General features: G+C 39.4%; 4 protein-coding genes across 8 annotated transcripts; 2 read left to right on the forward strand and 2 right to left on the reverse strand.

The window, feature by feature from the left end:
• Positions 1–62: 62 nt before the first annotated feature.
• On the reverse strand, positions 63–6760 carry LOC6580493 (bcl-2-related ovarian killer protein homolog B). The gene is made up of 3 exons (XM_002006295.4): positions 5373–6760; positions 798–938; positions 63–724 (listed from the first exon to the last, which is right to left on the reverse strand). Exons 1-3 carry the CDS (start codon positions 5742–5744, stop codon positions 266–268), a joined length of 972 nt encoding a protein of 323 aa, XP_002006331.2. The 5' UTR covers positions 5745–6760; the 3' UTR covers positions 63–265.
• A 361-nt stretch (positions 6761–7121) lies between these two features.
• Positions 7122–23891, reverse strand: LOC6580494 (bcl-2-related ovarian killer protein). Of its 5 annotated transcripts, none has more exons than XM_032730644.2 (6): positions 23785–23883; positions 22887–22945; positions 9025–9317; positions 7806–7958; positions 7389–7697; positions 7122–7321 (listed from the first exon to the last, which is right to left on the reverse strand). In XM_032730644.2, exons 3-6 carry the CDS (start codon positions 9292–9294, stop codon positions 7157–7159), a joined length of 897 nt encoding a protein of 298 aa, XP_032586535.1. In that variant the 5' UTR covers positions 9295–9317; positions 22887–22945; positions 23785–23883; the 3' UTR covers positions 7122–7156. The 5 variants fall into 5 exon arrangements, with proteins under 5 accessions (XP_032586535.1, XP_015019718.1, XP_015019717.1 ...); XM_015164232.3 differs by having other exon boundaries at positions 9025–9343; XM_015164231.3 differs by lacking the exon at positions 22887–22945 and having other exon boundaries at positions 23785–23890.
• On the forward strand, positions 12044–16114 carry LOC6580495. Its single transcript, XM_002006297.4, has 4 exons — positions 12044–12435; positions 13413–14015; positions 14092–14264; positions 15528–16114. The coding sequence occupies exons 1-4, from the start codon at positions 12044–12046 to the stop codon at positions 16070–16072; spliced, it is 1713 nt and encodes a 570-aa protein (XP_002006333.1). The 3' UTR covers positions 16073–16114.
• A 121-nt stretch (positions 23892–24012) lies between the features above and the next one.
• On the forward strand, positions 24013–26064 carry LOC6580496. Its single transcript, XM_002006298.4, has 4 exons — positions 24013–24242; positions 24401–24497; positions 24563–25306; positions 25365–26064. The coding sequence occupies exons 1-4, from the start codon at positions 24132–24134 to the stop codon at positions 25856–25858; spliced, it is 1446 nt and encodes a 481-aa protein (XP_002006334.1). The 5' UTR covers positions 24013–24131; the 3' UTR covers positions 25859–26064.
• The last annotated feature ends 166 nt before the right edge of the window (positions 26065–26230 follow it).

Below are 26230 nucleotides of genomic sequence, written 5' to 3' on the forward strand. Positions count from 1 at the left end.
CTGTATACGCTCTGTTAAGTGCCCGCAACATCTTCGCATTCAAATTGATTGAAATGAAACAGTTTTTACTTTTGTAATTTATTGTATTTGCTCTATGTGATTGGCACTAAGTTAGGCATATTTACAAAAACAATATAACAAGTATCAATATCAATATCAAACATTAAACAGATCTTTTTACAAACTATTAAACGACTTTAAGCAGGAATGATTACAAGTTTATCTCACTGACTGACTACAATTAAGACTAAAAAATGACCCGAAACTAAAATAACAACGAATACAGCTGACAGCCAATGCGTTTGCAGACATTCGAAACGACATAGGCGCCAGCCGAAACGGTCACGAACAACGTCAACCAGCCAAGAAACGTAAATTCCCCAACACGCGGCCTTATATGCTGCTGCAGACCCAGCCAGCCGCCATTGTCGATCAGCCAATAGACCAGGTCATCCTCAATAATCTCTGCCAAGCCGTCGACCAGGGTCTGCAAGTAATCATAGTGGCCCTGGCGCACACAGTCGATAGCAAAGCCACCACAGACCGAAAATATCGAGATGATTTTGCCCCACGTAATGCTCGAGCGAAAGAGATCCTTGGCCACCAGATTGAGCAGCATGGGCGCCATATCGCTGTCCTCCAGCTCGCCGAACGGGGCACGCGACAGCTGCCTGGAGATATTAGTGTAAACACGCGGATGCATGCGCTCCAGTTCCTCGCCCATCTGCATAAGAAATTACATAAATAATCATTAAAATATAAATTGAATATATGCATAGCAAGATTTATATACTTACGCTATTGAGCGCTGGAAACACCTCGTAGACTACATGTGACGATGGCTCCAGTATGTTGCGTAGTCTTTGTATCACCTTCCGATTGAGTACCCCGGCACGCCGCAGTCTCGCTCTGATGTACTGCCCGCACAGGCACTTGCCCTGGCAAATAGACAAACAACATAACGAAGTTCAATTAATAAATAACCAATTCGATCAAATCAATTTAGTTGTGATGGCCTGTGCGAGCTTTGATCTCTCGCACATGGAGGCATTAGGCAGGCATCAGAGTGCCAAGAGGGCCGCGATCTATGCAGGTGTATCCATCAATTGCTAGTCAAAATTTCCGCTTATCCGGAATCGCATAATTTATGATATCTGGAAACAATTCGAAAATACATTTCGATTTCGTCTATTTTCGTTTTGTTTTCGTGCTACTTTGTTTGGGATTGTCGGCGTCGGCATTGGAAAATTGTTTTTGCGGCACTTTTCAAGCAATTTCATTTCGGTTCAGCTTTTGGCCAAAACACACACACACAGACAAAGAATTTCTACCTGTCTGCGAATTTTGAGTTTTTGGCCGATTCACTGAACTGAAGTGACACCTGCTAAATTTCATTCACACTCTTAACACACCTCAAGATAGTTCAGAATTCGAAAGCCAACGCAGCACATTTAATGCAGCGCTCGCAAAAATAATATAAACACAACAAAAAATAAAGATTTTACAATCAACAATGCTCAGCTATGAGATATTGTGAATTAAGTTTAGTTAGTTGGTATATCTAAGGTCTAGAATTTGGATACAAACTGGAATTGATTATTTATCTTTGTTTTGGCATTCAAGCATTCGCGTTCGTTTACCTCGATTCACCCTCCCACTCCCTCTCTCTCTATCTCTCTCTATGAATGTGGTATATTGTTTATATTTTAGTTTTAGATTAATTAGTCTACGCTTAGCTATCATTAATTATTATAATAGAGTCAGATAACATTTTCTATACATACTCTTTTTGCATTTATAATAATGCAACTAAGTTTCAGATATGAATATAAATTTTAAAATGTATATATATTTTTTATTTATACTCTGAAACCAATGGGCAATAGAGGTATAATAGTTTCGTTCTTATTGAACTTGATTGCTTTTTTATGACTATACTAGGTAAGATCTCTTCTAAATAATCCCATTGAGATTTTCACACTATTCTCCAATATACTTATGATCGATTATATCTTGCGATAGATCTCTTCAGTTGCTAGAGGCGCACACACCTTACTAATAATTTATACATTGTAGCCTCACATCTGAGCAAAGCAGGGTATTTGGCACTAGAGCTAAATGAAATACGACTTTATTTAGTGGCCGATGCTAGCAGTGTGCGCCGTGCAGAAGGAAAGAAAGTGGAAATGTTTATAGAGATGAGTGTTAACCATTAGCCAATAAAATCCTAAACAGACCCAACCAGCTGAGTGTTGTACTGAGGCTCTGTCGGGGCAGACTATAGCGGATCTTATCAGTAAACACTATAGGAAATATAGTGAGCGACTAATGAACTGTAGAATGATGTGTAGAGACTGAATACGAGAAATGAATATTCCGTTTCATTTACTACTGAATCGTTGACTGGCAGAAGAGAAATAGTCAGCAAAATAAATTGTTTAGTACCATAAATAAATACAAACATATCATAAAGTCTTGCTATAAGTTAAGTTTAATGTATTGCCTTATATTAATTAAGTTTAATTTACTTTAATAATCTAGTGATATAAATTTACTTTATTGTCATTTATTGTTTCAAGTTTGTTCTGTGAATATAGAGCATCATTGAATAAATACAGATATAGATGAAATTACAAATACTGCTCAAATTGGATAGTATAGCAACTATCCAATTTCGTTATGCATAATAAATATTTGATAATTTATCTGCTCTTTCTAATAAAATTCCATATAAAAGAGGCTATCCGTTCACCTTGTCACTGTTTCTAATCTCAAGCAATGCAATTCACAATATTAGCTGCAAATGCTTAATAATTGTGACTGCCTCTCGTTGGAGTTCATAGCTGATGTTGGCAATCAGAGGTTATCGGAGAGAACCTGCTTAGTTTTTGTCTGCTTATACCTAGCCTTTGCTCTTACATAAACACCCAATAATAGTGGAGGGAAGTCTGCTGCATAAACGAGTCAGCTAACTAATAAAACTCATACCATATTATAATTATAATAAATATGATGAGCTACTTTTTAATTTAAATAGCGTAAACAACTGAATCGGCTCCCTCACTTGAAGACAGAGCCAATGCTTATAGAGCACGCCTTCTACATAGAGTCTACATGGGACAGACACAGAAATATCTATGAAAACACGTGTCTACAGTGTTTTCTACTATGTCTTTGTCCATGTGTTTGTGTGTGTGTCTCTCTGATAGATGTCTGTTTAATTGACAATGTCAGGCCGCTAGCAATTGTTATCGACACTCGTTAAATTATATTTATTTCGCACAATTATCATTTGTCATGCCAGCAGCCGCAAATTGGCGCCAACTTGACATATGACATTGCCGAAAAAGAGTCGGGACGACCTTGGGTCGGTTGGGGTATTGAAATGTTGAATATTGACAGGTCTATTGAATGCTGTTTGCACTCACTCGCTCTTGGGCTATTGCCCAACTCTTCCCACATGGGGCTTATCAACCTGCTCACGCTAAATGCTCTTCGTGCCATAAATCTATCCAATTTGTTTATGCCACGCACACTCTAAACGCCGACATAATTATTACTACCTGAAGAGCTAAATGTTTCCATGTTTTTCTTTCAATTGCTTGCTTCATGAATCCATCACCCCAAACTCAATTGGCGGCGAGTCTTACGATATCTATTTTTAGTATTTTCAGCAAAACTTTTTTCCACTCTCCTTTTTACTTTTCGGTAAATTTGTATAGTGATTGCAGCTGTTTGGATATCGTTTTTTGTTAGAGCGAACTTTTTGTTTACATTGCCCTTGAGGCTTGGGGTTTTTCTTAAACATATTTTTCTTTATAATAATTTCTGTGCGTTTTATATAGTTTAAGAGGAACAGAAAAATTATATTTCATGTTTATTTTTTCATTGGAAGCCTTTTAATAGTTTGTATAAACTTATAAACATTTTTTTTTTTCGACTTGTTTTTAGCGACAAAGCCTCATTTGTTTTACCTACATATGACAGTATAACTAATAATTTATGTCTATTGACTTTTGCTTCTGTTTTATCTCAGTCTAACGAGCCGAGCTGCGGCACCCGCATTCTGAACTTCGTGAGCTCAACCATTTTTATCAACAAATGATCAACAAATGGGGAAAAAAATATTCATAACTCTCGCCAAGGGGTAAATATATCTAAATTATTAAATGGCAAGCAAAACAAAAAATAAATAATAAAAAAAAGTGCAAACACTTTTCACGTTGCAATGCCAGCCATATTAAATTTTTAATTTTGTTATCAGCTGAGATAAACAAATTGTTTAAGGAGAACAAAAAAAAAACACTCACACAATATATATAAATAAACTGCTATGCAATGTAAGTACATAAGTATATATAGCTGCCTTTCGTTGCGAGCGTACCCTATCAATTAAATGTCTAGAGTGCTTATATAATGCATAGCCACGCCCACTAATTAGGCATTTTTTTGCGAAATTTCATTTCATTCTAAACAACATCGAGAATGGGACCGCCAACTGTTTGTTGTTATTTACCTAAATTTATACCAAAACATATTAATATTCAATTTGTTTGTACAGCTTTTCACATACCCTGTTGTCTTGATTTGCCGAAACAGAGAAGATATGTAAGACTTATCGATCGAAATGTGACAGGCTAAAGAGAATTATAAAATATAAATGAAATTAATATATAATTTCTTACTAATGTAAGAGCTACAGTGCATCTTTACTGAATTCAAATTTACATATATAGATACAGTCCAACCTCCATAAATAAAGAAGTTATGGTATACCTTTCCTAAATTGAACATCAAATATAGAAAACTTTCGGAAATTGAAAAAAACAGATTTACATTTGATATAGAATATAGAAACTGCGCTGAAATAGCATATAAAATCGTAAATGAAATACTTTACAATGCAGAAAAATAGGAAATATAATTATTATATTAAATAATATAATAATATCCGAATTTCTCATTTGAAAACTATATTAATCCGAAAAATTGTGGAAACACCTGACTTAACCACACATCTTTGAAATCTCGCCGTAAATTGTCCCCGACACATAATACGTTTTTATTTAGGCTCTATGGCATAACGCCTCACGTCATAAGCATTTCATAATGAACGAAAGAAAACGAAAAAAAAAAACGAACCATTGACTAACTGTTTATTTTCGCTTTAGTCAAGGTCGTGCTTACTTCTGACAGAGTCCAGGGAGGGCACACGCTCATCTAATCTGAGATTCGAGACTTTGCTTTCAGCATTTGTGTGCATTTATTAATATGTGGCATTCTTACTGCTCTGCTTGATTTTCCTATTTTCCTGTTACAGGGTATTTTGTCATTTCACTCAATTCGCTTATCACTTTTTATCGCTGGCTTACCTGATTAATAATTTCCATTTTGTACTCCTGGTAGTTCGTCATGGTGCGTGTGCTGCTGGCCAGCGACGAGGTGGAGGCGGCGCGCGTCATGTGGCCTAGCGTGGCGCCCGCCTGGCCCCCTTGGCCCGCTGCCGTGCTGCTGCCCACATGCGGAGATCTGCCATTGAGCGGTGCACGCAAAGCTTTCCAGTCGCTGGCTGCGGTGGCGATGGTGCTGCGTCTATTTGCCGTATAGATCTCGTTATCCAGCGAGGAGGACTTGAACTTGCTCAGCTTGGGTGTGGGGGCTTTGTTGCTGTTGCTGGTGCTGGCGGTTGCGGTTGTGGTGGTGGTGGCGCTTGCTGCTGTGGTGGGTGCCATGGCCATCGTCATTTACGCGCTGCAAGGCGGAGGCAATGCTTCGCTGCAGCTGGACAATGGACCAAGCTTTGCTCTCCCTCTCCCTCGCACTCTCTCGCTTTGCTATTGCAATTGCAGTTGCCCTTTCTATTGCTGTTGTTTTTGTTGTTGTCCGCTATAGCTTGCATGCAAGCTTGAGCTTTTATTATGACAATTTACTGGGGCTGATTGTCGCCTTGCAATGAGCGCAGCTAGTTTTGCGCTTTTTTGGAGGTGGTTTGGCTTGATGAAATGTGCAAAACAAAATACAAAACCGAGAACAAATGTTGCGCCCAAAGCGTAGAGCAGGCAAACACACACACACACAAACACACGAATGGCGCACACAAAAGAAAACAACTAAAAACTTGTTGTTGTTGCTGCTGCTACTGCTGGTGTTATTCGATTGATTTTCAAGCTGCTTCTGTTGCTTTCTTTTTGCTGTTGCTGCTGCTACTGCTGCTGTTACTTCTGATGTTATTGTTGTTGTTCTTGCTGCCGTCTCCGTTGTTGTTAGTGCTGTCTTTATTTTACCTTTTTTTATTTTACTGTGGCGCGTGTGTTTTTCGTTTTGGTTCACTTTGCTTTGAACTTTTAACCGAGAAATCTACGAAAAAAAAAACACACACACGCGACAAACACACACAATAAGAACTGTATTGTGCAAACGTCGGGGGATTGCCGCTCAGTCTCGGTCACAATTTTAGCGGCCCCGCTGTTCTAACGCGTGAGAGTGTGCGCCGTTAACTCAGCTGCTGTTTGCTGCTGCTGCCATTCGTTTGGCTGCGCTGCCCGCTTTGGGGCCGAGCTCCAAAAAAGCACGCAACGAAAAGCTCTCCAGAGCGAGACAGCCACAGCAGCCAATGTACAATGCGTCTGTAGTCTTTACATATTTACATGAAAGTGGCCGGGCGCCAAATTTATGTGGTTTGTGTATTTACTCTAGGTGAACATTTTATGTGCTTTTTTAATTCTCAGTGCGACAGATTCTCTTTTTAAGTGCAACTATCTATATTCAAAAATCTTACATCTTGCGATATTTTATAAAATCTAGTCGATAATATTTAGCGATATTTCTATTAATTTACAAAACTATCGATAATTACTGTAAGTCTCAAGCGCCAAGCAAACTGAAAGTAAGTTGTTAAATTAATTAAAATCGTAATTCATACTCAGCCAATAAATAATACAAAATGGAATTTAATTTAGTTTGGCTATTAACTTTGTAAGGAACATACAAAATATTGAAGACAAATACAATATTAAAAAAACATCGAAAAAATACTAAATACTGGTATTTGTTTGCGAACTGTTTGTAAGGTCACACTGGCATTAGCCAGTAACTTTGCCGGCAACTTTAAATATTCTAAATAAATTTTAGCACTTGAATTTATTGTATTTTTCGATCAGCTCGTAAATCGTTGGTATATTTTAGGTATAAGTGTGTTGACAATAAAGCGCAAAAACATAACTAATAAAATCAAACCAAATACAACTCCGATCACCAGCGTGGTCCATTCCAGAGGATTTAAGCTATTGGATGTTGGTAGAACGTGTGTATTGATGCCACTCTACAGCGATAAGAGATGATATTATTAGCTAGTATGCTATGTGCAGAACGTAGGCATTTCACTTTACCCAACCGCCGTTCTCGTTTATCCAAGGCACCAGTTCATCCTCGATTACTTCGGAAACGCTCTCCATAAGCTTTGGCAAATACTCGGGATGGCCCTGGCGCACACAGTCCACGGACAGACCACCGGCTATAGCAAACAATGAGATAACCTTGCTCCATGTGATCTCGACCCGAAACAGCTCCCGGCCCACGGCGCCCAGCAGCAGACTCACAGCATCCGGGGTATGGAACTCGCCGCCCGGATTGCGGCAAATCTGTCGGGCGACACCATTATAGATGCGCGGATGCATGCGCTCCAGCTCATCGCCCAACTAGGGATCAGTGCAGATATAAATGACTATATTAATATAACACTCCATAGCCATATCGAACCACATAGCAAATAGACCTTAAGCGGACAACTCTCCTGGGGCACTCACCACTTGCACCGCTGGGAAAACGTCTCTCACGATGCCCATAGTTGTGTTGCTGTTGCCCAATATGCTGCGAATGCGCTGCAGTCCCAGTTTCTTGTTGAACAGTCCCGAGCGACGCAGCCGCCGCTTGATGTAGTGTCCACATAAACAGCGTCCCTGGATGACGAAAAATCAAAGCTTTAATATATTGATTAGCTGTGATAAGCAAAAAAGGCTTCAATCGTTAGAAGGCAACATTTAAACGAGGTCTAAATAAAGTTAAAAATAAAGCTCAAATTAAATAATCGATAAAAGGTAAAGTCAAATATATTTTTAAAATGCTTAAATTATGCTGGGATGGGCAACTGAAAATATTATGAGTGTGAATATGGGTCTTAAATAATAAATTGTAATAAAGAATTTATCAAATGCTTTTCCTCTGCATTAGCTTCGACTTTATTTATTTAAAAAAAATTATGTTTCATACTTTTATCTTTGGTTAAAATTTGATGTAAAATTCTAAAGATTCTAAATTTTAAAGAAATTACTTTTGGGAGTTAGTTAGGTATTAATTGACTTTTAACCAAATCACCTATAAATAAATATTTATTTTTAAAAATGAAAAATTCTTCTTTAGATTATTTTAAAAATTAGAAATAAATGCTAATATCTAATAAAAACGAATAACTAGAAAAAAATATAGATATAGAGCAGCCAAGTTTTGTCAAACTTAGGGGAAATTTTGAAATTTTTACTCAAGGTTCAAAAACTAAATAAATAAAGCAAAGCAATAATATTTAGAAATTTTAGTTTTCTTTTTTGCGTATGACTATTTTGAGAAGAACTATAAAATTAACTTATAAAGCAAATAATCAGCCTCTTTATGTGACAATTTAATACATTTACATTAAACTATAATTAATATTCCTGTATTTCTTATATTTGAAGTATTCTAAAAGCAGCTTTCTCTTCAGGTTTGTATTGAATATCATATATTTATCTAATATATATTTATATAGATATATATAGGATCTTATAGGATATCTAAACAACACATGAATAATAATAAGGAGCCACCTAAGCCGAATGGAAACAATCCACAATATTATCTTAATGTTGTTTAAAAAGCTTTAATGATGAATTTTGCAATTCATTCTCTTCGGACCTAACCTCTAGGCAGTGTCCCGTACTATTGAACTCCCCCCTTTTCAATGATCTTTTCATTATCATATGCCTAGCCTACCTGTGTGATAATGTCTTGGGCAGGTATTTGAGCGGCCTTCCAGCCGATGGTGTAGGACAGTTTGCGGGTAACCACATCGCTGACGTTGCTGAGCCGGCGGCGCGTTGACTCCCGCTGGCCCACCTCAAGCAGGGCGGCGGAGTGGAGTGTGGCGGGGAAGCTGAACTTGCGGCGATTCTGCGCCTGCAGCAGTCGCTCGGCTTGGGTCGTGACCATGGGGAAGCCGTTGCTGAAGTTGTCGTTGTTCGTTGGGAATGAGGTGCCTGGCATGATGATGTGGTGCGTCTGAGATCCTGCAAGAGATTTGGCACGATTCGAGCTGAAATGACATAAATCAAAGCTGATTGCCCGGGCGCTAGCTAATTGCAGTCATCGATAGCCGATATACGATACCCGATACGCGCTTATTTTGGGCTTCATTAATTATTTTGATGTCGCAAACTCTGTGCGCTGCTCATGTTAAATCAATTAATTGCCATTCGATTCGATTTGGCTGATGTGGCAAATTTTTGCGCGCTGTTGTCAATCTTTTGGGTGCCGTTGCCCATGAGAGACTTTTATCTTGTATCTGTAGCTCTAGCTCTAGCTCTAGCTGTAGCTGTACTGCTCTGTCTGGCTGTCGTTGGCGAAAACCTGCTACAACAATAACAACAACATTTGAGGCAGCCCCACAGACAAACAATTATAATCAAAAATAATTGCCTCAAATCATAAATGTCATGTTGAAATTGCATTAAATTTATAAATGACATTATTTAATGACTTGAGCCGCCAGCCAGAAAATCTCACATTAGGCGCGCCATTCAAAGAGCTAATTGATTAGGCAAAATGAAAATGCTTCTACGAATTATTATTGAAATTGATATGAAAATTCATTGTTGGAGAGCTTAAATATTTAAAGTTCTGATAATTAGCTTTACTTGTTTTTTAGGCTTGTATTACTATTTAGAATAATAATATTAAGTGTAATAATAATAAATTAATCAAAAAATAATAATAAATTAATTTAATAAGCTTTTTATTTATTTCTTTATTATGCTTGTTATTATATATTGCGGAATAGTCTTAATTTGTCCCAAGATTACAAGGCTGAAACGTTGAGCAGACCGATATGGGCAGAGTATAGAAGTAATAAGTCGAGAGAGCGGTATAATATTACATACATATGTAAGACTTGCTTATGTATGAGTGTAATAAGATTTAATGAGCGCACCTCTGAAAAGAGAGCTTATTATTGGGAAGATTTGTAGCTGCTGCGAGTAACAATGGATATCTTATATTTTTAATGAAGCTTGTGATCATTCATACTGCTTCTTTCTGTTCCTTAAATATGTTTTCGTTCTCACAGTGCTTGGGCTGATCGTGATAAGCCCAAAGCTCTGAAAATTTGTATAGATTACGGCTATATTACGTATGACTATAAGACTGAGGAGAGAGTGAGAGGAAGAGAGAGACAGAGAGTTGTTTGCTCTCTCTTAGTAGAAATTGTGTAAGCTCAAATTCAGATGACTTCTTGAATTCAAACTATATGAAACATTTTAATAGCTCATCAATTTTATTCTTCCAACCATTTTAATTAAATTATATAGAATATTTTTAAATTATAAAATAATAAGAAATATATAATATGTAATAATTGTGGAAAAGTCAACCATATTGATTAGCTATCAATTCAAGCAGCACAACTTCAAATATGAAGAGAAATTAATTAGTAAACATAGTACTTGGCGCTCAATTTGTGTCAATTTATAATAATATGCAATTCATATACGATTTTTCTTGGTTATTAATTTATAATCAAATTTATACATATGTAAATGAGAGCCATTCGAATTTATGGCAGCAGATTATTTGCCTCATAGCTAAAGACTTTCATGTCAGAGCATAAATACACAAATATAAGTTTAAGCTAGAAGTAGAAGTAGAAGTCTAGAAATATCATTCTATTTTGTAAAAGATTTTAACTCTACAACTCTTATCTAGTTGTAGCTGCTAGCATACGAAAAAGTTTAAGAGAATAAGAATAAGAATAAGCTACTTAAATGCAAAAACTAATACATAAACAGAAGCTTAAACAAATTTAAATTTTAATTTGCTTTCGACTAATCTTTATATTCTTCTAAAAAAAAAAACCTAGTAAAAGAAAACTTCTTCACTTGCAAAAAGTATATAAGTATTATGTATTTCGAAGCTTCTCAACTCAAGTTTAAATCAAAATATATTCTTAAAATTACAGTCAATGCTTGCATACCCTGTAATTTAGCAAACTAGCATCAATATATTTTATTCTTACTTCTAATAAGCTTTGCCAAAAACCAAATTGGGTTAAAGATTTCATTGTGATTGCTTCGGCCCACACTAGAATCACAGATCTGGCCATCGATATAATCCACTAAATCGTAAAGCCTGCAGTGGGTATCTCAGGTGGTGTCAGCTCAGCCTTTGCTTTGCCATTGTCCGATTATTGTTGTTGAGTTTTTACTTTGCGCCACCATTTTTGGGCGCATTAACAACGGCGACGTCGGCGTTGGGGGCTCGTTAAGTTTGATTGGCGGTCGCGTCTTTTTGTCTTGACCATTTCAAACGGACTTTCAGCAATCTGGCCAAAATGCTGTGAATGCGTGTTGCCATTAGCCGACCACAGGCGGCATGTCAAATGGCAAATGATTTGTGGATTGCGGCGACAGCTGCGACGACTGCGTCAAGTGAATCGACTGCATCGAAGTTGCGATGCGAGTGTCGAAGTGCTATCGCCTAGGGAGTCGTACCACGGCAGCAATTAGCTGTACATAACCTGGCCCAATAGCCCCGCCGTCGCATCGTGATCAAGGAAAGTTGTCATCAATCGATACAGCGAAATCGTGTGCGTCCATCGCCATGGAAAGTAAATTTTGGAGCCCCTCAAACGCAGCGAGTTCTACATAGCGCCCACAATTGGGTCATTCCAAATCACGACTGTGCCAGCTTAGCTTATAAAAGCACGCCCACACATGGCTCGATCAGTCAGTGATTGTGAAGAATGTCGACCAATTGGACGTATTTACTAATTGTCAGCCCTGCCCTGCGGTTGCTACCCCTGCTGCTGCTGCTGCTGCTCCTGCTGGGCAATGCCTGCGCGGATGTGGCCCACTTCTTTGCGGCGCCCGCTGAATTTGGCAGCTATTTGCATGGACCGTCGCCCTTCCAGCTGGCGCTGCCCCAATACGGGCCGCCAGCCGCAAGTCCTGTGACCCCGGCCCCTGTGGCTCCTGTGGCACCGGCCACCACGGAGTTTAGCCTGCCGGAGATCATTGACAATCGCAGCCTTGTCAGGAGTTTCGGCCAGGCACACGGCAATTTCATACCCCTCAGCCAGCACTATCTGCCGCCCAGCAACGAGGAGCGTCCCAGCTATGAGAGCCCGAAGCCCAGGTAAGAGTCTGCCGTCGGGCACTACCAACTGCAGAATACCCATTCACAGTCAATAAGCTACTGGCTGCATTTTTCGATTTACCACGCCTCCAATTTATATTCATATATATCATTTTCTTTTCAAATCAATAGAGCAGCTTATAGTATAAAACTTTTTATAGGCCTGCCATATCTTGGTTTGTCAATCCGAGTATGTCTTCGAAATTCCCAGCGCTTTTCCTCAAATTATAATAAAATACGTGGAAATGAGGAATAAACTTAAATCCGACTTGTCCCGAAATTAGTAGACGTAATTCTAATAGGCGCAGGTATACATATATCCGCCATATCTATTTATATATATACCTCGAAATTTCAACGCTTTAACAATTCAAATTACTGAGATTCTGACATATCGGAAAATACATTTTTCAATTTACCACTTTTCTAATGGCTTATCCTTGAGATCTTTACACTTTGTACTGGGTATACACGAGTATACATACCAAGTTCCAAATGCCTAGCTTCAAGTGGCTTACGTGCAAGCACGCTTGCTAACGACGGACGGACGGACCGACAGATTGACCGACGGATAGACCGACGAATGGAGGATGAATGGATGGATGGACCGACGGATGACGGACGACAGATGAGTGGACGGGCAGATGGAGTGATGGATGAATGGACCGACGGATGAACGGAGGGACGCATGGATAAACCGGCGGATGGAGGCAGATGGACGGATGAACGTGCGGACCTACAGATGGACGGACAGACAGATGGACCGACGAACGGACGGACAGCAAGTCGAACTTTGCATTGCATTATCAAGCATTGGTTAATATAATCGTTTCACTACGTAAAAACGCAGTCAAGCAGAGAACTTATTATTATTAAAGACATGCAGCTTCAGCTTAAATAAAATTTAAGTAGCTTTAAGCTGATGATCTAGCCTCGACACTTTCATAATGCGTTTAACTACTCTTTCCATGCGCTAGCGATGAGTTCGCTGGCTACTATTATCCACAGCCCAGTGGGAGCAGCACCACGCGCATTCCCTCGACCACCTCAACAACGGCACGTCCCATCGTAGTGCAGGAGCTGGGCGAGGATGGCGATGAGGAGCAACTGGCCGCCCCTGGCTACGATTACCATGCACCGCCGAAGCGTCCCTCGACGCCCGCGCCCGTCTATCTGCCGCCAGGGGAGAGCAGTGCGCAGCAGCAGCAACAGAATCAGAATCAGCTGCGACTGCGAATCAAGGACATGCGCTGCCTGCAGGCTGGCTACTTTCGGGCAATCCTCAAGCTGGACAGCTTCGTGGGCGCTGCACCGGTGCTGGACAACGACTACGACGAATCGGCGGACAGGCACTGCGAGCTGAAGCTATCGCGTAGCTACCTGCTCCTGGACATAGCCGGCGCAGACTTCGAGCGCTGTGGCGTGCGCAATTGTGGCCAGGATTTGTGTTTGCGGCTGCGTTTCCCGGCTATACGGGGACTGCGCACAGGCGGAGACTCCATCCTGACGCTGCACTGCAAGACGCAGGAGCGTGTGGCTGTCAAGACGCATGCACTGAAAATGGGCGTGGCCAATGATGTGTGAGTAGTGGATATAGTTCTAGTCGTAGCTCCAATCTGAACTGGATCTGATTATATATTTCCCCCTGCCACACAGTCAGGCACGCAGCGCTGGCAGCTATGCCCATGGCGGCAATCAGAACGCCTTTCGCACCCACGTGGAGCTGCTGAGACGAGGCAGCAATGGCTATACCCAGCACCTGGAGAGCAATGGGGCCGTCCAGCTGGGCGAGGAGCTCTTGCTGCGTGCCCATGTATTGGCCGGCGATGGTGAGTCAATGGATATTATATATATAAATGGAGATAGAGCAGGCGAAATTACAAAGCTTATTAAAGCTTTGTATGGTTAAAGAAAAATATACTAAGAGAAGATTAATAAAATGATGAGCAAGTTAGAGTAGAAAATATAGAGGGACATAACTAGGGATAGGATAGAGTAGACAGCATCTGAGACGAAAGACATAGTTTGAAGAAAGAGAGAGACAAAGTGAGAGAGATAGGGAGAGAGAGGGAATAAAATAAGAAGACCTCTCTAAGAGAGTGGATTACAGAATATGAAAAGAAAGAGAAGTTAAAACTAAAATTGAATTTTAATTGAGATCGAAGCATACGAGAAGTAATAATGAATGAGAAGAAATGCTCAGTTCTAAGTGATTCGGAAGCGAGTTGAAAAGACAAATGAGAAGTAAGCTGGATAGATATTAAAAAATTAACTTAATTATGAATTTCCCAAATATTGCTAAATGCCTTAAATTAGTAGAGCAATCAATAGTCAAAGATAAGAAAAAATAAACAGAGAAGATTGTAACAAAATTAATACTTCGTGCATTTTGGAAATATTGTTGAATTTCTATATTAAATTGATTGAGCAATCAATTACCAAAGATAAGAATTTTAGTCAACATAAAAATATTTACACGCTCAATAGAATCAAAATAAATTCAAATTTAACTTCTATAAAACTTAAATTAAATTTCAGTATAATTTAAATTTAAATATTTAAATATATAGATATACAAATCTATAAGACTATATCTTCAACAAAATTGTAAATATAAATTTCATATTTGTGTATTTCGACTTTAGAGAATTTGAAACGCTATTCTCATTTGATGTCCAGACTCTTCGCGAACCATCAAATAATACAGTAAAATTAAAATTACATTGTTTATATTAAATTCATTTCAAATATTTTTATTTTATATTTATTTTATTTATATTAAATTCATTTTAATTCATTTCATATATGTAACCACGTTAAAACATTTTACTATATAATAAGAGGGATTCAGCTCTCTCTCTATCTCTCTATAATATATATTTAATTTACAATCTACTCATTCTTTGCTGCGACTATTATATTTAAGAAAATATGCTTATTATTTTCCTTTACTATATAAAAACGCATTAAATCTTGAGCTTTCCCCAATAACCTTCAAGCCTTTACAAATATCAATTGAATATTATACGATTCCCTATATATAATTTTCTAGTATCTCATCAAAATCGTCCTCTCCTTTCTCCCTTCAACAGGTTGGAACTACACCAAGCTGACTGACGTACAGCTGCAGCGCATTTCAGCCGGTGGGGAGGTCTTGAATAGTGCTCAGCTGATCACGCCGCGCGGTTGCCTCAATCCTGCCATGCAGAGCATATGCGCGCATGCGCCCAGTGCGGAGCCGCCGCTGGGCCAGCGACTGCAGTTCAGAGCCGTCATGTTTCCGGGCATGCACAGCGGCGACGTGCTGGTCATGTCCATGCGCATAACGGGCTGCCTGGAGCGCGAGGACTGCCAGCTGTCGGCGCAGGACTGCCAGCCCGGCGTAGCCCAGCGACGACGACGGGACGCGGTACTCCAGCCGCATGCCAACGGTACAGAGGCATCCGAGCTATCCCACATCACTTTCAGAGTGATTATGCCGCACATGGAGCTGCCGGAGCAGCCAGCGATTGTAACCGACCTGGACTCGTCGAACGTGACGAGCAGCGCCAAGTCATTCGCATTGCTTGGGAGGGTGGGATTTGTGGTGCTGCTGCTGGGTGTTGCTGTGGTGGCATTTTATAAGCTGGGCAAATAGATTGATGATGATTGATGAACCGCCTAGTTTTGGAATTACCTCTAGTTTCGTTGTTTCACTCTTTACTTTATTTTACTTTTTAATCATAAATAAATAAATTGTTCAATTTATTATAGCAAACAGACAGAGGTGGGTATGTAACGGTTGTTTGTGATATAGATATAAGTATATATATAAAAGAGGCATATCATAATTGAAATATCCCCGCTTCACTCGGATCGGAGTCTCTACTGCGTTATATGATCACTCTTACATTATTATGAACTATCTCGAAGCTCTATCCCTCTCATCCCCTCCGGCCATATAACTTTCATTTCAGGTCCCCCATATCTTCGTCCAGCTGTCTTCAGCTTATGCATCCTGATGGGCAACTGGCAGCTCCATTAACCACACCCGTTGCACATTCGCAAAAACCTCTTTAGTGGCCCCCCAATCTGTGGCGCCAATCACAGCCGAGAGCAGCTCGTAAAGCCCCAAAAAGCAGCAAAAGTGTGCAACAAATTTGAGCTTATCGGACGGACGAGATCAGTGGCCGGCAAATACTTGGCCATTTGGAGCTACCAAAACAGAAATTAGCACTTAATAAAATGTTATTTATGTTCATGTCGCTTGTAATTGGACGGCCTGAGAATGAAGCTGAAGCTGACGTTGAACCTGAAGTTGAAGCTGAAGCTGAAGCTGAAATATCGAAACATGGCTCGTCGACTGATTACCAAACTGCGCGCAATTCAAAAATTGCGATCTGTCATTTTTATGGACAGACGCGAAAACTGAAATTCTATCACGTTTTCACGCTTCGAGCACATTTTAATGAAACCAAATGCGCAAAGAACTCGCTTTTGCTGTTTTAGCTTTGTTATTTGGTGCAATTTGTAGTCATTTCTTATGTTAATTCTCCATTCGCAACGGCAACTGCAGCTGCGACTGAATGCGGACCGTGGGTGCCACGAAATGGCATCCAATTAGCTGCTTGATTGACGGCCTAATACATCATGGGGGGTCATAAACAGCAGCTTAAACAGTTGCTAAGTTTAGCAATCAGTGGCTGAGCTGCCTGCTGATTACGTGACCACATTAATTGAATTACATTAATTATTGTTTTTACTGCAAGTTGGCAAAATGGTCATCAGTCATTAGCATACGACTTTTTAACTCACTCTTATAGTGAGGGAATTAATTAATTATGAATAGGTAATGCAGCTAATGATTTGGCATTTAAATGTTGCCCTCTTCGTCTAATAAAGTATTGTGACTATTTGTATGTTCTTAAAAGTTATAGTTCTGTAAAAGTTATACTTTTCCACTTTGTCTTTTATCAAGTAAGTAAGGGAGTATTTCCTCTCCTCTAAGTATTTCATTTAAGTATTTCCTGCAAGTATTTCCTCTAAGAATCACCTCTTAGTATTTGCTCTTAGTGTTTCCTCAAAGTATTTCTTCTAAGTCTAAGTATTTCTTCTTAGTATTCCTCCAAGTATTTCCCCTAAGCAGCCTCCAAGTATTTGCTCTAAGTATTCCCTTAGTATTTCGTCTAGGTATTTCTTCAAATTTCCTATAAATATTTCCCCTGAGTGCTTCCTCAAAGTATTTGCTCTAAGGCTACGTATTTCCTCTTAATATTTCCACTAAGCACTCTCCAAGTATTTGCTCTAAATATTTCCCTTAAGTATTTGCTCTTAGTATTCCCTCTACGTATTTCCTCCAAGTCTTTAATACTCAGCTGAACGTTCAAACACTTCACTTCACTTCAATGCACTGCTCTATTGACCCCCGCCAGGCCTGGACGACTGAAGAAATGCTGCAGCTGCTGCCCTTTATATAGGGTCACTTTAACTCAATCACTCAGTCTCTCTCAAATGTTCAACCCGACACCAGGTAGACTTCGTTGTAGTCAAACTTCAACTGACCAATGGGAACACCCTCTGCTGCTGCAAGCATTTCATCTTAGTTTCTCTGAAATATAAATGCCAAGTAAATACTGCTGCATACATCTAAACATCTTTTGTAGTTCTTCTTCGTCTCTTGCTTTTTTTAAGCAAACACCCAGACTGTGAGAGAGGCTTTGGGATAGACAAGGATTCAGATATATAGACAGCCATACGAACAGATGTATTGGCAATCAAATAAGCATAGTTATATTGGATTAGCTCATTAGGCTGTTCAAGAATATTTATGCTTTAATATTTGTAATTATAACATTTCATAGAGTCACTAAATCAATAAACACCTCACTCTCAATAGTGGGTAGTACAGGACTGTTATCAAAATTCTGTTTTTATGCCCTGTAAATTGAAATACTCTTATCGATAACCATCAACCACTAGATATACAACGCAAATTTCAATTCAAATCTACAAGTGCTAGATGTGTTCGGTATTGTAAAGGAAACAAAAAGGAAAATACCATTGTTCAGTGTTGGAAAGCATTGCATAAATTAATGGCAAAACACCAGTACTGTAATGCTAGTTTTCTATTAAAGTCAAACACTAAATGAAATATTTGAGGCATAGAAGGAACTTTAATTTACTAATACTAATACTGATAGAGCGAGATAGGAATAACTGATTTTAATAGTCTAAATTTGGCATAGAACTTACATGCTCTATGCTATTTTGCACTTGTATATCATAAACTTTGTGAGAATGGGTGCGTTTAATCGTGAATGTGAAACTTATTCTGAAGCGAAAGATCTAAGAGCAGCATGAGGAGATCCTTTGGCCCGCTGTCAGCGTGGAAATGGCGCGATTAGCAGGTGAGTCGAATAGGCCAGCTCTTCGGCTTGCGTGTCAAGCTGTTGGCCTGACCTATGCCTAGTTCCCAGCGATGGCACATCTGTGGCACAGTCGGGCGACATGGCTGGTCACATATGTAACTGGCAACGGTGGCATGCACCTTATGGGTCGCTTGGCTCGGCGGCCTACTCAGAGCTAATTAATAAAAGCGACACGTTTGCAGCACAATCGCATGTGTTTTCCAGCCCGCAAAGACAACATGGCCAGCAACTACTACTTTGTCTTTGTCGCAAATGGCAGGCAAAATGTTTACCTAGTGCACATAAATTAAGTGTCGAGCAGTGCCTCGTCGCCTCGTCGCCTCGTCCAAGTCGTCTGGCCGTTCCGTCCCCACTGGCGCTTAACTTTGTAGTCAACGCAGCGCGCTGCGGCCTGAGCAACAATTTACACTCTTCATTCCGCAACCGAATCGGCCGAATAGCCACGCAAACCAGACCTAAAAGAAAAACACACGCACACAATTTTCATGTCTCTCCCTCTCTCTCTTCATCCCTCTCTTTCTTTCTCGCTCTTCTGTTCTGCTTAAATTAGCGACTGTGACTACAACTGCGACTACGGCTGCGACTACTTAGTGCCCAATTTAGCAACTCCCAATAAATATTTATGAATGCACTTCATTTTCATTTTCATGCGCATTTTTAGCCACTTTGCAGCTTTTAATGCTCAATGGAGCGCAACAGCTCTAATAGCTTATTCTGCTATGAATGACGAGGATTGCTGTGAATATTCATATACAAATATAAGCATATATATATATATATATATTTATGTCTGTATGTTGTACTTATTATTAAGCATTAAGCAATTTATCTGTTCAACGAAGCCTTTTCTTACGTTTCATATGTCTGTGATAAAAGATATTTATACATTTAAAGGATATGAATTGGCACATGTGTATTTATCTAAATATATTATGTAGAACTCTCATATATAATGCCTGAATAATGGCAACAATCAATGTCTTTGTCATTATCTTTTGAATGCCTTCAATAGATGAGTCTTTGCAATAGATGAGTAAGGTCTCGCTCTACCACTAAAACACAGTAAAACTTTTGTACCCTTACATATAATAATAAATTGATCTATTTTACCCGAACTGAATCGTAATCAATAAATATTTTCTATGTGTATTTTACACATTGCTAATCATCATCAATAATATTAATATTATTAATACAAATTCTAATACTATTTTATTTTATATTTATTTGTTATTATTATTATTATTATTATTATTTATTTTATTTTATTTTTTTGTTAATATGTATATTCATGTATCCCAAATATTCAAATTCATATATCGCATATATTGTTATTTCATATTCATCCATACCATATATTCATAAATATTTTTTTCATAAATAAAAAATAAAAGCTAGGAGTTAGAATAAGTATAAATTGCATAAAAATTGATCCGTATATATAAAAATAATTTATGTACTATATTTAGTCAGCAACTATTATTGTTAACCATCAACATCAATTACATTGCTAATATGCCCAAGCCTTTGTACTAAATAGAAATATATATTTATATATCAGTCAAATCGTATCAAATTTCCATTCAAGCTCTTACAATGCACCTAACACTAGTTGATTTAATGAAGTATTTATAGCTCATCTACTATATATTCTGCTTCGATTCCAATGTCAATCAAAATCAATCACTCCTCCCCTCGGCTGATTCGCTTGCCCGTTCCCATTGGCCGAGCGCTGCGATTAAATCACATCACATCACATCAAATAGTCAACGCCTCGACTCACTCATTAGCAACTTTTATTAACCAAATGTGTCGCTTGCTTGTTTTTTTTTTTCTACTCCACCAACTGCCATTGGCTCAAACGCTAGATCGCGGCGCTGCAGTGCTTTAAATTAACGTCAAGCATTTTGGCTAATACAATGCGAGTTTTTTTTTTCACTTTTATTTAGTTTTTTGTTGAATTTTTTATTGCCTGTTGTTTGGCAAAAACTTATGGCAGTCACAGATCGCGTCCAACTCTGATTCGAGTTGAGCTTGTCGCTGAGAATACCCTGTAATTGTCGAGTGTGGAATGGGATTGTCTGCTGCAAAGTGTGATCGATGAAAAATTGAAATTTGTAAAGATTCTTGGTTCATTCGTGATCATAAATTAAAGAATCTATATATATCAACTCTTTATATACATATATATAATCTTCTTCTCCACTTCCCATGCAGACTTTCTCGACCAAAGCTCACATATTTCTAGCCAATACCTGGCTACAGGGTATCTGGCAGTTGTGCACTCCCCAGCAGGCATACTCGTTTTGGTTTTTTCTTAAGCATTATAGCCATGTTAACATTTGTGTTATTGATTTTTTACAACAGTTGACAGTTACGCAGGCGCAGTAGACGCCAATTCCCCAACACTTTAAACCCCGCAAATCAAACTGTTTTTCCCCTCTCTCTCTCTTTCTCTCTCTCTGTGGAATTTCAATATATTTATGTACTACTTCATTAGGATTGAGCTGGGCATATTGAGTTTGTTTATTATTTGTGCACTTATTTGTTGTCTCAATGACTGCCACGCCCCATATTTGTAGCTTAGCGATTATTCATGAAGAGCTAAACAATGTCGACCGCATGAAAATACCTATTAAGAATTTAATATAGTTTTAGTTTTCTTTTATTTCATTTATTTATTTATTTTATTTTATTTTTTTTTCAATTGCTTGAAGCAGAGCATCTTACAGTCGTGACTACTTCGTCCGTTTGGCTGTCCGTTTTTTCATTGACTTTTGCATTTGGCGCTGGATTTGGCGCATGACAAACGATTCGAGCAATTTGACTTTCGATTTGTGATTGGTTTATCAAATCGCAGTTCATTAAAATGCCAAAATACATTTAATTGCATTTCTGATAGGCCCAGCTCAAACGGATAAAACCACAGAAGCCCACAGAAGTCTGGTCACGGCTTAGGTATAATAGTTTAATAACCAAATTTTTGTATTTAATTCTCTGTACTATATCATAGTATAGCTATACTGATAAATATATCTATAGGGAACAGAATCGAATATGTAGCTTAACAAATAGATACGCTGTAATCTAAGCAAATCAAGTATTTCACTTAGTTTCTGATATAGATATATCTAATGCAAATCCGATCATAGACTAAGAAATTAGAAAATGAGGTATGCATCAAGCAACCCATTTTGTTCTCATGGGAGTACAGGGTATATGCGAAAACAAATTACAGGTGGCAAACTAATTAGTTAGAGCCGTTAAGGCTGGCACCGCCAGCTCGCTGTGCCGCTGTGCTAATATTTTGCGGGGGATCGTTAGCTACCCGCATTGTCGCCGTCGCTTGATTTTGCACTTCTCATTTCCATTTACCAAGTCCGCCGATCCGCCGATTCGCCGATTCGATTTACGTCATTCAATTCGAGCGTGCAAAGTAGCTAACAATTTGCTCTGCACCTTTTTAATTGCAACAATGTAAATATTGTATCACAGTGCGCGGGGGTGCTGCGCGGGCGCCATCTATCGGCTAACTGTTGTTGACTCATGCTCGTAACACTCTCTTTTGTTTGATTTACTTAGTGTCTATGGAGTGGACTAAAATAGCTAATGCACTTGTGTTAACATATGCTTGGACTTGATAATACACTGAGAGAAATTGAGTATTTAATATAGGCTAAAGCTGCAGTAAATGTGTATATTATATAAATAAATGTGATATATACAGCTGCGGTCAAGAGAATAGTTGAGCGAATGAGCGCTAAATGTTGGGCGTAACAAATTAAAAGTGAACTCAATATTTTGCAAAGAATGTGAAACTAATATTAAGATTGAAATGTACTTATATATGTTATTATTTTATATGTTGATATTTAATTGATCACTACATTTATTGTATGACTGAATAAAATTTAAAATATATATATATATATTTTTTTTTTTCGTATAATAATTGAATACTATATTCTAATGTATAATAGTTTTATAATAATATTAGTAAATATTAAAATATACAGTTTATTTATATTCATTAGCTCGCCTTACTCAGAAATAAATTTCCAGTGCCAACCGTTTAAGTCTTCACCACGAAGTTATATATTAAGCTGTAATCACTGTAGATTTTTAATGGGAATTCTTTTTGCTTTTTTAACTACTAATCGTTGCTTTGTCAGTGCGCATTGTTTGTTAAATAAATTAAATGGCTTTGCTCATGGCATCACACAATAGAGCAGCATTTATAGCAAAGTCAATTACGAATTGGTTTGGGATGTGGGTGTGCGCGTGTGTATGCGCATTAAACCACAGCTCAGACACACACACACAAACACTAACGCACACACATGCATATAAATGGCACATAAAAAGGAAATTAAATTAATATTAAGTTGAACTCTTTCTGCCTTGAGTGCGTTCAACTTTATAATTCAACAAGTGGCCCTTGGCACTCTGCATATTTTTTACTTCATATATTTACTTCACGTTCATGCATTAATTGGCTAAATAAATGCTAAAGCCACACCAACTTTTCTTATCGGCATATTCAATTTCATTGATACCCGCGCACATTCTGTGTTGTTTATCTTTTTGGTGTCGGATGCGCAATTTGTGCTGATAATGATTTTCTGTTTAGCTAGTGATAAATGAATAAACAAAAAAAAACCGTTTTTATTTAGCTAGCGCCTATACAACACAGACATTTCGATACGCTTATTTTGCCTGTAGGTGTATGAGCCGCGCTCTCTGTTGCATGAAAATTGCTTAATTAACTATGCATTACGCGTTTATTTTATTTGGTTTCTTGAGCATTCACGGTCACAGCTTGAAGGTTTTTATTGTTATTGGCTCGAAACGTTTCAACGAAACCCCACAAATCTATATATGTATATAGCTTATAGGATATTAATATTAACCACTTGGACATTTATAAATGAAATACACTAACCGATTAATTGTTAACGGAAGCTAAAGAAGCCGCATCGAGCAACAGCCGCTTCGATCGTTGCCCGTTTCGCGTACGAAGTTGTCGAGCGTTGGATGTGAAATAAGAAACCGAAAAGGCGCGCGAGATTCAACTGGTCGCACAAGTGTTGGTGAACGCGACGCAAACTGCGGCTTGGCAGCACTCATCGATAGCTGCGCAACGCTGCGCATATCGAAAGCAGACTCATCGATAGTGTCTGCCATTGAGCAGTATCGCTACGATTGGCTCGCTCTGAAAATAAAGTGCAATATTTTTTCGCGAAAAGTGCAATACATATATAGACCGTTTGCGGATCTGTGCTACAAAAAATGTCGCTGACTATAGTGAAATATCGAAAAACAGCTGATGGCGTTCAGCCCATTACGCCCACCATGATATTTAGACCTAAAATTGAAGTGCAGCAACAGCAAGCTGTCAAGGTATAGCACACATATCTATATACTAACTTAATGCTACCACAAACAGCTGTTTCGAGGCGGTCCGGCAACGCACTGGGCGTTCTGATTACATTTAAGGAATATTAGAATACAATTTGTGTATTATTTTATTGAAACTGAAACTGAACAATGCATTACAGAAGATAGCAGGCGGCAGCATTGCGCTCGGCAAAATACCTGCCGGAGCTATCATCAGGACAAGCATGAAACGAGCCTCGACCAGCGCCACAACTCCAGGTTTATCTAATTTGCCTATTATTGTAAGCACGACTTACATTACCAAGTTCATATATCTTCCGTAGCATCTGCGTTGGTAAAGGCCCCCAAGTTTGTGAACCAATCGAGCGGCTATGGCAGCTCATCTTCTCCCACGCTCTCCTGGCAAACGTCCTCACCGTTGATCAACATTAGAAAGGAATCTTTAGGCGCTGCAATTAGTTCACTGCCGCCCAATACGATTATAAAAGCAACCACCAGACAGCCGTTAGCCACGTCCAATAGCCCAGCTACGGCTGCAGGCGCAATGGCATCAGCTCCAGCCGCTGCGCCCGCAGTCACGTCTGCCGTGCGTCAGGCGGTCTTCCTGAAACGCGATATGCCCCAGCGTACGATGCGCAGCATGACTCTGGGATCCATTGACATGGCACCCACATTGCACTTGGGCGTATCCAGCGCCCATTTGCCGCTGTTCAAGCGCCACATATGCAAATACGCAAATCTCTCACATCTCGACTGCTGCATAGCACTACGAAAGCTGCGCCTCAACGAGCCCTTTGCACTGCTCGCCGAATTCTTCGAGCTGAGCGAGCTGGAAGTGGAGCAAACCTTTAAGCATACGATTGTCAAGCTGGCACGCTGCCTGCGACCCCTGATTCGCTGGCCCGACGCCAAGCACTACTCTGAGCGCCTGAAGCATATGCCGCTGGCGTACAGAGCGAACATGTTGCATGTGCGATCGGTGATCGAGTGCGTGGAGACGGATTTGAGCGAGAAGCTGAACTTTGGCTGCGGCAGCTACAAGTTTATACTGTGTCTCAACACGAATGGTGAGTGGTTTAACGACATTTGAGCTATACAGCAATATAAGTGGACATTACTCTTTAGGTATTATAAGCTATGTCTCGGACACCTATCGCGGCGACTGCGATGATCTGCAATTGTTTGAGGCTAGCAACTTCAAGGATGTCATTCCCAAGTACCTAACACTGTGCGCAGAGCCAGGCCAAGCCGTCAAGCGCTTGCCCAAGGCTAATGCTGACGATATCCTAACAGATGAGGAGTACGAAGCACAGGACGAACAGGAGCCCAAGCCCATATTTAGCAAATATGATGAGCAACGCCTGGCAGGTCAACTAGCCAACATGCAGTCACTCTCCGTCTCGAATGGAGCGCTCACCTCCACGCGTGCACCACAGCTGCAGCTGCCCACGCTGCGCGTGAATGAGCCCGCCTGTCGCTCCCAGCTGCGCCAAGCGATCGACACACTGCGAGAGTTCAAGATGCTCGATCACTGCGCCGTGCAGCACGCCCCTCTGCTGGGCTATCTGAACGAGATGTTGATTGTGGCCGCTGCACTGTACAATCTGCAGCAGCAGTAGACGCAGCTGTAGTGCTGCAGACGCTCAAACACTGAGCGAGATGCTGATTCATTGCGGCTGCAGCATGGTTTTATCTGCAGCAGCGGTTGGAGTAGCTATAGCAAATATTTAGCTTAAATTTAAACCAACACCTGTTTTAAGGTTGTTACACGCCCAATTATGTACACAAATTGTTAACAATACAAAGTGAATTTTTTACACTGAAACATGTCTGAGAGTAACACTTGATGTTCTCACAGCGATTTGAAATCGCTGACCCTTAGCCGCTAGACAATCGCAGATATGTGTAACGAGTTTGTATTTTGTTTTCATAACATTTCATGTCTTTTGTATTTTAGATTTGCATGGCTTATTCTACAAGTTAACTGAAAT

Source organism: Drosophila mojavensis, unplaced genomic scaffold, assembly GCF_018153725.1.
Source record: "Drosophila mojavensis isolate 15081-1352.22 unplaced genomic scaffold, ASM1815372v1 contig_81, whole genome shotgun sequence".
Classification (NCBI taxonomy): domain Eukaryota; kingdom Metazoa; phylum Arthropoda; class Insecta; order Diptera; family Drosophilidae; genus Drosophila; species Drosophila mojavensis.

Coding starts and splice junctions, on each gene's coding strand:
- LOC6580493 (XM_002006295.4), bottom strand. CDS start 5,744: ATGACGATGGCCATGGCACCCACCACAGCAGCAAGCGCCACCACCACC. Junction 939..5,372: donor AAATGGAAATTATTAATCAG/GTAAGCCAGCGA, acceptor TCTATTTGCCAG/GGCAAGTGCCTGTGCGGGCA. Junction 725..797: donor TGTTTCCAGCGCTCAATAGC/GTAAGTATATAA, acceptor TTTCTTATGCAG/ATGGGCGAGGAACTGGAGCG.
- LOC6580494 (XM_015164231.3), bottom strand. CDS start 9,294: ATGCCAGGCACCTCATTCCCAACGAACAACGACAACTTCAGCAACGGC. Junction 7,959..9,024: donor CCCAAGACATTATCACACAG/GTAGGCTAGGCA, acceptor TTCGTCATCCAG/GGACGCTGTTTATGTGGACA. Junction 7,322..7,388: donor TAAACGAGAACGGCGGTTGG/GTAAAGTGAAAT, acceptor TTATCGCTGTAG/AGTGGCATCAATACACACGT.
- LOC6580495 (XM_002006297.4), top strand. CDS start 12,044: ATGTCGACCAATTGGACGTATTTACTAATTGTCAGCCCTGCCCTGCGG. Junction 12,436..13,412: donor TATGAGAGCCCGAAGCCCAG/GTAAGAGTCTGC, acceptor TCCATGCGCTAG/CGATGAGTTCGCTGGCTACT. Junction 14,265..15,527: donor CCATGTATTGGCCGGCGATG/GTGAGTCAATGG, acceptor TCCCTTCAACAG/GTTGGAACTACACCAAGCTG.
- LOC6580496 (XM_002006298.4), top strand. CDS start 24,132: ATGTCGCTGACTATAGTGAAATATCGAAAAACAGCTGATGGCGTTCAG. Junction 24,243..24,400: donor AGCAACAGCAAGCTGTCAAG/GTATAGCACACA, acceptor AATGCATTACAG/AAGATAGCAGGCGGCAGCAT. Junction 24,498..24,562: donor GACCAGCGCCACAACTCCAG/GTTTATCTAATT, acceptor TATCTTCCGTAG/CATCTGCGTTGGTAAAGGCC.